The sequence below is a fragment of the Alosa pseudoharengus genome, unplaced genomic scaffold (assembly GCF_046254945.1).
Source record: "Alosa pseudoharengus isolate Yale_2024_CS ecotype anadromous, Long Island Sound unplaced genomic scaffold, YU_APseudo_1.1 YU_APseudo_1.1_scf_4, whole genome shotgun sequence".
Taxonomy (NCBI): domain Eukaryota; kingdom Metazoa; phylum Chordata; class Actinopteri; order Clupeiformes; family Clupeidae; genus Alosa; species Alosa pseudoharengus.
In genome coordinates this window covers 43,095,118-43,107,617 of record NW_027468774.1, presented here as the reverse complement: position 1 = coordinate 43,107,617, position 12,500 = coordinate 43,095,118, and the positions used below count along the sequence as shown (strand labels likewise).

The window sequence follows — 12,500 nt, the reverse complement described above, 5'->3', positions numbered from 1 at the left end:
ATGAGGAGCAGTGGATGGGGGGGGGGCGGGGAAGGGAAGTGATGGAGTGATGGATAATAACTGAATGAGGAAGAGGAGGGGAGGTGCTCATACCATGATGATGAAGGACACAGGGCCGATGAAGCTCCAGATGAAGTAGTTATCCACCCGCAGCCAGCACCTGTGGTGTAGACAGCAGATCAATAAGAGCCTCACAAATATATGCACACACACACACACACACACACGCGCGCGCGCACACGTACATACACGTACACACACACACACACACACACACACACACACACGCGCGCACACGTACAGTACATACACGTACACACACACACACACCCACACACGCACACACACACATAATAAAACAAACATATACACAGCTATGCACACATTTTCTAGACCAACATACACACACACATTCAACATCACACAAACATATACACAGCCAAATATGCTGCCTTCTGTCCTTCTGTGACAAAAACTCCATAAGACAGCATAACTACAGGCTGTGTGCAGGGGGAGAACGGAGGTAGCGGAAAACCTTTTTATAGCATCAGCTAATCTCCAGATCACAGGGGTCGTGCTTAGTATTCACAGCCACCGTGACCCACCCTTCCAGCATCTGTGTGTGTCTGTGTGTGTCTGTGTGTGTGTGTGTGTGTGTGTGTGTATGCCTGTGTTGCCCAACCAGCTTGCTACGACTGGCTAGCTGGACTAGGTGACACCTAAACTTTCTTGGTGCCTTAGCTGCACTCGTTGATGACAGTGGAGATGTCCACACACAATCACACCCACACACATACACACGTACATACACGTACACACACACACACACACACACACAAACACACCCACATGCAGACACACACACACCCACACACACACACACACACACACTTCTACGCCGCTGCAAACCGACCCCTAGCCACGTGTCACGTACGCTTTCTTGGTGCCGTAGCTGCGGTAGTCGATGGCGGCGGAGATGCCCACTACGAGGGCGGGGAAGCAGTAGCCGCACAGGTAATAGTACTTCTTACGCGAGTACTCGCTCTCAAACACCTCCACCAGCATGAGGTAGAGCTGCACGCCCTCCAGGCACATCCACGAGAACGCCGCCAGGAAGAAGAAGTGCAGCAGGCCAGCAAAGATGGGGCAGGCCACCTGAGAGCGAGGGATAGAGAGAGAGGGAGAGGGGGAGAGAGGGAATAGCCCGGAGGAGAAAGAGAGAGAGAGAAGAAGGGAATAATAAGGAAGAAGACCAAAGAGAGAGGGAGAGAGAGAGATAGAGGGAGAGAGAGAGAAGGAGGGAATAATAAGGAAGAAGACCAAAGAGAGAGAGATAGAGGGAGAGAGAGAGAAGGAGGGAATAATAACGAAGACCAAAGAGAGAGAGATAGAGAGAGATAGAGGGAGAGAGAGAGAAGGAGGGAATAATAAGGAAGAAGACCAAAGAGAGAGGGAGAGAGAGAGACATAAGTAAGAGGAGTGGCACCGAGACACACAGGGAGAGAGAGAGAGAGAGAGAGAGAGAAAAGGAAAGAGAAAAAATGAACGAGTGCAAAGTAGAAGGGGAAGACGAGTAGTGAGTACGCTTCTGGAGAGAGGAGAGGGTTGGGAAAACAAAATGGCCAGAAGAGATGACGCAGCACAGAACGTGCTGGAACCCCTGATGAAGAGATGACGCAGCGCAGAACGTGCTGGAACCCCTGATGAAGAGATGACGCAGCACAGAACATGCTGGAACCCCTGATGCAAACCCATCAGCTGCTGAGATGACTGTTGTTTATTTATTCATTCATTTATTTTGATGACCTGCACTTTCCCAGACTGCTCCTCTCCTCTCCTCTCCTCTCCATTCCTCCCCTCTCTGCTCTTCTCCTCTCCTCTCCTCTCCTGTGCCCTGGCAGTAATGGGGTAGGCTACTGTAATGCAGTAATAGGGTACTGTATTGCCAGATAGTCAAACACTGCCCACTACCCACCACGCTGAACCACTTAAGGCTCCAGTCTTGGACAACAGGGGCCAAAGGCTCAACTCCCACAGAGTGCGTGCTGTTAAACGCTGTACTGCAATCTGCCATTAGTGCTTTTAAAGGTACAGTCCTTGATTATGATCAATTACTCGTTTTGTCAGAGTAATGGAGAGAAATGTTCCTCATATTGTTCCAGGCCTGACTGTAATTGTGGCTGGCGCTAAGCCATACTCTACCTCAGCCCATCAGCACAGGGGGAGGGCTGTCATTTGATTGACCACTGAGCTCAAATGTCAACAACTCTTCATCAAAATGGAGGACTGTAACTTTAAATGGAGGTGCCTGCAGGATTTGAGTGTAAGTGACTGTGAGGCTCCTTACGGGGTAGTCGGTCTTGTTGATGCCGATGAGGAAGAGGAGCTCAGCGATGAAGAGGTTGATGCAGAGGTTCTTGTGGATGGTGTTGCGGTCAGTCTGCAGGCCCCGCAGCAGGCAGAAGGTGGAGATGCAGATGGCCAGGCACACCAGCGAGATGACGATGCCCACCCACGTGATCACAAACAGGATCAGCTCGTGCATGCTGCCCGGGTACTGCAGGGAGAGAGAGAGGGATAGAGAGAGAGAGAGAGAGAGAGAGAGAGAGAGAGGGAGGGAGGGAGGGAGGGGAGAGGGATGGAATGGAAGAAACAGAGGTGGAGAGAGGGAGGGGGATAGAGAGGGAGAGGGAGGGGGAAGAGAAAGAGAGAGATAGAGAGAGAGGGAGCGAAAAGGGGGGGATAAAGTGAGAAATAGGAAAGGAGTAAAAAGGAGAGAATAAATGAGGAAGAAAAAAAAAAGAGAGGAGAGATAGATAGAGGAAGAGGGGAAGGAGAGAGAGTAGGACAGAGAGAAGAGAGAAGGGAAGAGATTGAAGGAAGGAAGGAGAAAGAGAAAAAAATAAGAGAGAGAGAGAGGGAGGATAATCCTGTAAATTTGGTGTGAAGTTGAAGCGGATATACAAAACTAAAGAAAATGTCAAGCTTAAACTGTGTGTGTGTGTGTGTGTGTGTGTGTGTGTGTGTGTGTGTGTGTGTGTGTGTGTGTGTGTGTGTGTGTGTGTGTGTGTGAGGATACTTTTTGTAAGGCACTATACTTACTTTTACTTATACTTACATAGTTATTTTGTCCATATGTGTGTGTGTGTGTGTGTGTGTGTGTGTGTGTGTGTGTGTGTGTGTGTGTGTGTGTGTGTGTGTGTGTGAGAGAGAGAGAGAGAGAGAGAGAGAGAGAGACACATTGTGAGCATTAACTGAGTGTGTGCATGCATGTGTGTGTGTCTGTGTATATACAGTATGCACGTGTGTGTGTGTGTGTGTGTGTGTGTGTCTGTGTATATATGCACGTGTGTGTGTGTGTGTGTGTGTGTTTGTCTGTGTCTGTGTATATATGCACGTGTGTGTGTGTGTGTGTGTGTGTGTGTGTGTGTGTGTGTGTGTGTGTGTGTGTGTGTGTGTGTGTGTGTGTGTGTGCACGTCTGTGTGTGCTGGACCATGACCAGTGATGATTAGTGATGGTGTTGATTAGAGATAGTAGGCCTACTGACAGCTGTTCTGAGAACATGCTGGGTCCCTGGATCCCTATAATGTTCTGCATCCCACAGGGTATTATAAATAGAAGATAGAATCGTTCAGACAAAGTTGTAAACATTTCTAATTTTAAGTATTTTACCAAGTACCAAGTATCAAATCCATAATTGTATGTTCCACACATATAACGCTGAAATATATGAAACACGATGTTTCTTTCTTCTATCACATCATCTTTATATAAAGTAAATACTTCTGTGCAATGTGCAGTGGTTGACAAAAGTGTTGACACCTAAACACTGGCACCTGAACTTGTTGGTGTCAAAGAGCAGAGAAAGCTAACATGGTGTGTGGAGTCCTACTCATTGTATTGAGTGTTGAGTGCTACATACAGTACCAAGTTTGTGCTGGACCACAAGCATGGCAAAGATGTTTAAATGGAGTATACAGGTGGTGTGTGTGTGTGTGTGTGTGTGTGTGTGTGTGTGTGTGTGTGTGTGTGTGTGTCTGTGTGTGTGTGTGTGTGAGACTATACATAAATGTACAGTTAAATAACTATAGGTAGAGGTGGTGTTATGTATTGTGTGCTGGTGAGGTGATTGGAGGAGCAGGTGGTGTCTGTATATAGGGTGGTGTTGTACATGAGGTTCGTGCTAGACCATGAGCACAATGAAATTGGTGAGGTGGTTACAGGAGCAGGTGGTGTGTGTGTGTGTGTGTGTGCGTGTGTGTGTGTGTGTGTGTTGTGTGTGTTTGTGTGTGTGTGTGTAGAGTAGTGTAGAGTTACGTACATCAGGTTCGTGCTGGACCATGAGCAGAGCGATGTTGGTCAGGTGGTTACAGGAGCAGGTGGTGTGTGTGTGTTGTGTGTGTGTGTGTGTGTGTGTGTGTGTGTGTGTGTGTGTGTGTGTGTGTGTGTGTGTGTGTGTGTGTGTGTGTGTGTGTGTGTGTGTGTGTGTGTGTGTGTGTGTGTGTGTGTGTAGAGTAGTGTAGAGTTACGTACATCAGGGTTGTGCTGGGCCATGAGCACAGCGATGTTGGTCAGGTGGCTGCAGGAGCAGTTGGTGTGTGTGTGTGTGTGTGTGTGTGTGTGTGTGTGTGTGTGTGTGTGTGTGTGTGTGTGTGTGTGTGTGTGTGTGTGTGTGTGTGTGTGTGTGTAGAGTAGTGTAGAGTTACGTACATCAGGTTCGTGCTGGACCATGAGCACAGCAAAGTTGGTCAGGTGGCTGCAGGAGCAGGTGGTGTGTGTGCTGTTGGTGTCCAGGAGCTTGCAGCCCTGAGAGGACCACTGGCCCGTCATGGAGCGCTCTGAGTAGTTCCAGAAAGAACAGTTTGGACTGTAGTGGTTCTCCAGCTGGATGGAGAGAGAGAGAGAGAGAGAGAGAGAGAGAGGGAGAGCAAGAGAGAAAGAGAAAGAGGGAGAGACAGAGACAGAGAGAGAGGGAGAGAGAGAAAGAGGGAGGGGGAAGAGAGAGTGAGAGAAATGGATAGAGAGGGAGGGAGAGAGAGAGAGAGACAGAGAGGAGGGAGGGGAGAGAGAGGCGGGAAGGATAATAATGATTGTAATTAATTATTATGATAATTATGATTAATTTGTTTATTAATTTATTAATACAGTATGAGCACACATGCTTTGATGACACAGGAATTCCTGTCATGTCAATAAAGCTATGAAAACGATATCAAAATGTGAGAGAGAGAGAGTGAGAACAGAGAGAGAGAGAGAGAACAGAGAGAGAGAGGGGGATGAGTAGACAGGGGTAAAAGACATTGCTCATAGACATTTAATATAATTAACTCCACACAGTACATCTGTGCAACACAGTAGACTCCAGCATGAGGAGCATCCCCGAGCCCTCCATTAGTCTTCAGCACAGTAGACTCAGCTCGTGATGCTGTGTGGGGGCTGCTGATTCCACCACGCGCCCTCATGCTCCTTAAAATGCCACCATTTGTTATTTGACTCAAGTATGTGGCTACATGCCACCGTGCTTCGCTGATTTTTCCTCTCACGCCTCAGAGAAAAATACATACCCCCCCCCCACCCCCTCTTAAGCACTTCCACCTCCACACTGCCTAGTGGGACATGCTCAATCAGAAACTGAAATCAGAACGTCTGGCACAGGGGGTTTGGGACAAATAAGACTTTCATTGATATTCAACTATCAGCATTGGACTGGGAGTAAGCACTTGGCTAACTTTTATATTGCAATCTGGTTCAATTAACTGATTTAACTGAACAGCATTTTTTTTTTCAGTGACCTCAGTAAAAAAATATGACAATTACCGGTAGTTATCTGTGTCATCCATCCAAATGTAATGCATTTTCTCTCACTTTCTAAACTGAAAGAACTTATTGAGTCAACTGATGAGGAGGACCTCAGCATGTCTGAAATCACAGCGCTTAGAATACACTAAGACAACAAAAGATTTCAAGAGATAAAACTAGATTAAAATAACGGCAAAAAGTGGAAAGTGGGGAATATATTGTACTGAATAATGAGCATTTTTCCTAGACAAGCTCATTTGTTTCTCACATGTTGCACAATTATTTCATCATAAAAAGTATCCTAATTTAAACCCTCAATTTCAGAGAGATGGCATACAAAAGATACCCTCAGGGTATAACAGCACTGGTTTCTGTTTTCAAACAGCACATCCACCCCAGCCCCATCCAACCACAGTCAAACATCTAGCAATATTCATAATCCTTAGAAGTGATGTTGTACTACTGTTCTGTAATCACATTTTCCATGTGTTTGTCCTTGTGTAGTTTGTGTGTGTGTGTGTGTGAGTGTGTGCTTCTGTGTGTGTTTTTTTTCTTTTATGTACCATCATTTCCCATCTATTAGCCGCGGTTTATACATTGATTTTGCAAAATTTCTTCAGCTATGAGGTGAATACATGGGGGCAGTTACAGTAATATGGTATTGATATGTTTTTTTAATGTTTTTTCATTTGCATAAAACACTGTCCTGTGGTTTATACACAATGCGGCTAATACACAGGAAATTACTGTATGTGTGTACACCTCTGTGCGTTTGGACGCATTCGTAGCTTTCGTGTGTGTGGGAATGTGTGGTGTGGGAATGTGTGTGCGTGTGTGTGTGTGCGACACATGCAGAGCTTTCTACCCCACCTCTAGATGCTTGAGGGTGAAGACCACGGGCTCGGTGAGGAACACCCGACTGGACTCTTTGTTGATGGAGGCGGCGATGACGTGTGAGTTGACCGCCAGGACTCGGCCCTCTGTCCCTGATCCAAGCTCCATCTTGACGGTGGCGTTCTCCGTCGACAGGAAGGCTCCCAGGTTTTTATACAGCACAAACACAACCTTCACCTGACCTGCACAGAGCAAGGAGAGAGAGTGAGAGAGAGGATGGAAGGAAGAGAGAGTGGGGGGATGAGTAGAAGAGAGAAAAGGGGGGGGTGAGTAGAAGAGAGAGAGAGAGGAGGAGAAGGATAGATAGAGAGAAGATGAGAAAGAGAGAGACAGAGAGAGATTGAAAGAGGATGAGAATGAGAGAGAGAATGTGTGCAAGAACAGATGTCATAAAAAAGTGAGAAAGAGAGAGATAAAAAGATAGATAGAAAGAAAAAAGTAAGAGCAAATGCCAGAAGAGAGAAACAGTGAGAGTGAGTGTCAGGGTAAAAGAGTGACAGAGAGTCAGTGAGAGTTGGAAAGATGGCAAAGAGCATTTCATTTTGACTAGTGGAAATGAGGGGAGATTTAATGTGAGGGCCAACGCAACATCCATCCCTCCAGCGGCACGGCACAGGAGTGGAGCTCTTATTATTCCATATGAATATTTCATGTGCGTTTGTTTCAATCATTCTAATCTCGCTCCTGCCGTCGAGCACAGCCACCGAGAGAGGGCCAGGAGAGGAGATGAGAGGAGAGGAGAAAAGAGGAGAGGAGAGGAGAGGAGAGGAGAAAAGAGGACAGGAGAGAAGAGGAGATGAGAGAATAGGAGAGGGGAGGAGAGGAGAAGAAAGGATGAGAGAGGAGTGTAGGGGAGCATCAACTGAACACCACGCTGGCAAGGAACAGGAAGAGGAGGAGGAGTGGGTGAGGAAGAAAGGAAGAGAGGAAGAAAGAGCAAAGAAGAAGCAGCAGAAGAGGAAGAGAAAGAGGGGGAACGTGTGGGAATGAAGCGGCGAAGATGAGAGCTGGGGATAAGATGGCACGGAGACAGGCAGGACGAGCGGGGGGGTGGGGTCTGGTGAGAGCGAGCCAGAGTGCTGAGATGGCTCCGCCAGGCTAGGGACGGGGTGATAGTAATCTACACGCCTCTCCAGCTTTTCTATTAACAGTGCCGTTAAGAAACCATCAAGAAAGAAATGGGCTCAGCGCTTTTGTTAATCTGATTAGGCCCTTATTATGAAGCAATAACTAGCTAAACTTGCTGCAAACTCCTGCACAGGCGTCAAGGTCCTGTGAGAACGCATGAGGAGGCAGTGAATGGCCACTTACATCATTGCCCTTTGATGACCAATCAAGAATGAGCGAGATCAAGAACGACTGAGAGAGAGAGAGGTTGAAAGTGTGTGTGTATGTGTACTTGTGTGTGTGTGAGAGAGAGACAGAGAGAGAGACAGAGAGATAGAGAGAGAGAGATAGAGAGAGAGCGAGAGGGGGTAAAGAGTCTGACAGACTGACCATTGCGGCTGTACTGTTTGACTGTGGAGGCTGAGAGTTGAATGCTGCTGTCGCTGGTGTAGTTCTGAGGGAAGGACAAGTCCTGCAGGTCCATCTCTGTGTTCAGCACATGCACCTCCAGATCTGAACACACACACACACACACACACACACACACACAGATAGCATTAAAACACATCTAAACTACAATGACAATGACTACAATCATACAGTTTGATGAGTAACTTTTTTAGATAAACCCAGGGGCAAACAGACACACACACACACAGAGACACACACACACAGAGACACACACACACACAAAGTTAAGGGGCTGTTTCCTCTTCCCTCACCTATGTTGTTGGCGTGGTCGGCAAAGCGGTTGCCATACATGTTGTTGGCCAGCAGGAAGGCGCCCTTCTCCATGACGTCCAGCAGCATGGTGGCCGTGTGGGCCTGCTCTGTGCTGTTCATGTCCTGCCACGACTCCAGAGCGTCCACGCGCAGTAGATTATCCACCGTCTGCACCACCGCCTGAGACACACACACACACACACACGCACGCATGCACGCACACACACACATACACACGCACAGGCACGCGCGCACACACACACACACACACGCACGCACACACACACACACACACACACGCACGCACGCACGCACACACACACGCACGCACGCACGCGCACACACACACACACACGCACGCACGCACGCACGCACACACACACACACAGCAAAAACCTTTTACTTCTAAAATCTACTTATCGAACAATCATGAGGATGAAGGGCACCAAAAAATAGATGGAGACATAGATGGAGAGAGAGAGAGAGAGGAGAGTGATTGAGAGACAGAGAGGAAGTGCATAAGTGCACAGTGAATACTGTAATTCTCAATAGTCAGTTTAGACATTTTAGAAGAGAGTGAAAACAAATATGTCTACAACAGTAACCCACCTAAATGTAACAGCAGGATTGAAATATGTCTACAACAGTAACCCACCTAAATGTAACAGCAGGATTGAAATATGTCTACAACAGTAACCCACCTAAATGTAACAGCAGGATTTAAGCACAAAGGGAGAAGAATGAGAAAAAAGTGTGTGAGATGACAGAGAGTGAAACACCCCCCCCCCCCAACACACACACACACCCCTCCCCTCCCCTCTCCACTCCAAAAGCCATTACAGAGACAAATCAGAGTGGATTGTTCAACTCTACCATTCTCTTCTCAGAGCAAAAGTGCGCAGTGACAGCAGAAATGTGGACACTGTTTTATTTTCTTTATCTATTTTTGGAACAGCATAGCAGGTGGTAATAACAACACACAAAGCTATGAAAAATATACACCAGCAATTTCATTGCCGGCATGTGAATTGAATTTAGCGTGGTAAGACATATGGAGAGGGCTGGGTATTTCACAGGCTTCATCAGCGATAACTCGCTCACTTACCTGGATGTAGGCCCGACAGGTCCGCTCTCTCTTCTGCAGCTGAGGGACACAAAACCATATTTACAGTTAAACATCACAGCAGGGGCACAGTGCGTGTATGTGTGTGTGTGTGTGTGTGTGTGTGTGTGTGTGTGTGTGTGTGTGTGTGTGCACGTGTGCGAATGTATGTGTTTGTGTATGTCCCTGTGTGTATGTGTGCATATGCATGTATGTGCGTGTGCGTGACTGCATGGGTGTTAGTGTGTTTGTGTGTGTGTGTGTGTGTGTGTGCACGTGTGCGAATGTGTGTGTTTGTGTATGTCCCTGCGTGTATGTGTGCTGCATGTATGTGCGTGTGTGTGACTGCATGGGTGTTAGTGTGTGTGTGTGTGTGTGTGAGTGTGTCTGTGTAACTAAATTTGTGTGAAAATGTATTTTTGGTGACTGAATGTGGTGTCTGAGAATATGAGTTTGCATACTGTAGGTGTGTTCATACTGGTCTGTCTGTAGGTTCGTCAGTGTGTGTGTGTGTGTGAGTGCTCTACAGAGAGTATGAAATGGAAAATGTACGCAAATACCTACAGGACAGAGTGTCCTTGAAGCCAAGAGCTGAGGAGGGTGTATGTGGGCGACTAATATACACTCCACATTATCCAGGCACATACCCTACACATATGCCTTTGTATGAGTCAGACCAGCGAAACTGAATGTGTGTGTATGTTTATGTGTGTGTGTGTGTGTGTGTGTGTGTGTGTGTGTGTGTGAGTATGCACAACCTTGTGTATATCTATACACCAATCTACATACATTCAAGTATGAATAGAATATGTGTGTGTGTGTGTGTGTGTGTGTGTGTGTGTGTGACCAAGGGAGAGAACTTAATGTATCTACACTTTTGTGTGTCTATGCACTTGACCCTCCTCTGACACACACACACACACACACACACACACTCACTTTGCCATAGTTGCGGGCGGCGGACTCCTTGAGGCCAGGCTTGAGGGCCTGCAGCTGTGCGTCTAGGATGTCCAGGAGCTGCTCGATGAGACGCACGGACGAGCTGACGTCGCCGGCGTGGATGCGGCCGCCCGTGTGGTTCACCAGCTCCGCCGCGATGTTGGCCGCGTTCTCCCCGCTCTTGATCTGCCACAGACCACACACACACACACACACGCACACACAGACGCACACACAGACCACACACACACACACACACACATACACAGACGCACACACAGACGCACACACAGACCACACACACACACACACACACACACACACACACACACACACACACACACATACGCACACACACATACGCACACACAGACCACACACACACACACACACACACACACACACACACAGACGCACACACAGACCACACACACACACACACACACACACACACACACACACAGACGCACACGCAGACGCACACACAGACACACACACAACAAAGAGTCATCTCAAAACCCATCACTCGATTGGATTACAGGAGACATTTTGATTGGATACAAAAGGCATCTTTATATGAGAGGTGGACTTAATACAATAAAACTCCTGAAGCTCAGTTGGCAAAACAATGTGATCAAGCAGAGATCAGGTCACAGAGTTCAACTCCCACAGAGAGACAAGTCGCGCACGCAAGCACAGCAGGACACTCACTGCCCCACACTCCCTCCCCTTGGGTCTCCACCCCACTGCCTAGACGCATGGACCGTGGATATTGCATTGGATAGATCCAGGGCTGGATGACACACTCTGCCCTGTGACAGTCGGAACACGATCAATAGCTCGACTGCAAGCGTGTCGGTTGCAGGGTTTTGAACAAGCCATCATTGATTATATTTAACTACATTAAATAATCTTCAATCATCTATCAGCTCTGCTCATCCAGTCTAACTCTATCTGTATCTCCATCTCCTTCATCTAAAGCTACATCTTTATCTGAATCTACATCTTTATCTACATCTAAATCTAAATCTACATCTTTATCTCTGGGACAGACTCTTCTGTATCATGTAGCATGAATGTAGCTCCAGTAGCATGTCTGCTGAGTGTGTGCTTAGTAACGCATGGTGACCGCGTGGCAGCCTCCTGGCTGGGGGAGAGAGAGGGATGAGCTGAACTATGGGTAGAGGAGGAGAAGGGAAGTGGGAGGGATGGAGGGATGAGAGTGGGAGGAGGAGGAGGAAGAAGAGGAAGATGAGGTGTAGGAGGAGGAAGAAGAAGAGGAAGAGGAGGAGGAGGAGGAGAGGAGGAGAATGGGGAGAGGGAGGGATGGAGGGATGAGAGTGGGAGGAGGAGGGAGGAAAATAATGGAGGGATGGTGGCAGAGGGAAGTGAGGGGGGAGAGAGGGATGAGCTGAGCTATGGGTACAGGAGGAGGAGAGGGGGGAGGGAGGGATGAGAGGAGGGAGGTAAAGAATGGCAGGATGGTGGTGGAGGGAAGTGAGGGGGAGTAACCGAAAGGCTGAGCGCTGGTGAATGGAGGGTGTTGCAGAATGAAGAGATGAGAGTGGAGGAGGAGGAGGAAGAGGAAGGGGAGGAGGAGGAGGAGAAAGAGTGGAGTTTGGTGCATAAGGAGGTGGATGAGAGCATTAGGAGGTGTGTGTGTGTGTGTGTGTGTGCGCGTGCGCACATGAGCATGCTTTACCTTTTGGGCCACCTGGTTGACCCAGGGAGAGGTGCAGTTGCTGAGGTCTGGCCCACGAGGGTTCCATACCACCGGGGAAAGCAGACACTGATAGGAGGCGATACCTGCAGTGGACAGAGAATGCAGTGGACAGAGGGGGTTAGTGGACACAGGGGGTTAACATAATTACTGAACCAGTACTCAAACCTCTACTTTACTGCTCCCTAAAAACACATGATTAGAGAGATGAAGAG

The 12,500-nt window shown here is 47.9% G+C and overlaps 1 protein-coding gene across 1 annotated transcript in view; it reads right to left on the bottom strand.

Moving 5' to 3' along the window:
- The window catches only part of adgrl1a (adhesion G protein-coupled receptor L1a), a 62,381-nt gene that overhangs the window by 16,816 nt on the left and 33,065 nt on the right, over positions 1-12,500 (bottom strand). Inside the window, exons 8-17 of the mRNA XM_076266745.1 lie at positions 12,268-12,371; positions 10,566-10,751; positions 9,630-9,668; positions 8,524-8,704; positions 8,192-8,314; positions 6,671-6,876; positions 4,712-4,885; positions 2,348-2,557; positions 935-1,155; positions 94-160 (exon numbers count right to left, since the gene is read on the bottom strand). Coding sequence (XP_076122860.1) covers positions 94-160; positions 935-1,155; positions 2,348-2,557; positions 4,712-4,885; positions 6,671-6,876; positions 8,192-8,314; positions 8,524-8,704; positions 9,630-9,668; positions 10,566-10,751; positions 12,268-12,371 — 1,511 coding nt within the window. The remainder of the gene's footprint in view (positions 1-93; positions 161-934; positions 1,156-2,347; positions 2,558-4,711; positions 4,886-6,670; positions 6,877-8,191; positions 8,315-8,523; positions 8,705-9,629; positions 9,669-10,565; positions 10,752-12,267; positions 12,372-12,500) is intronic.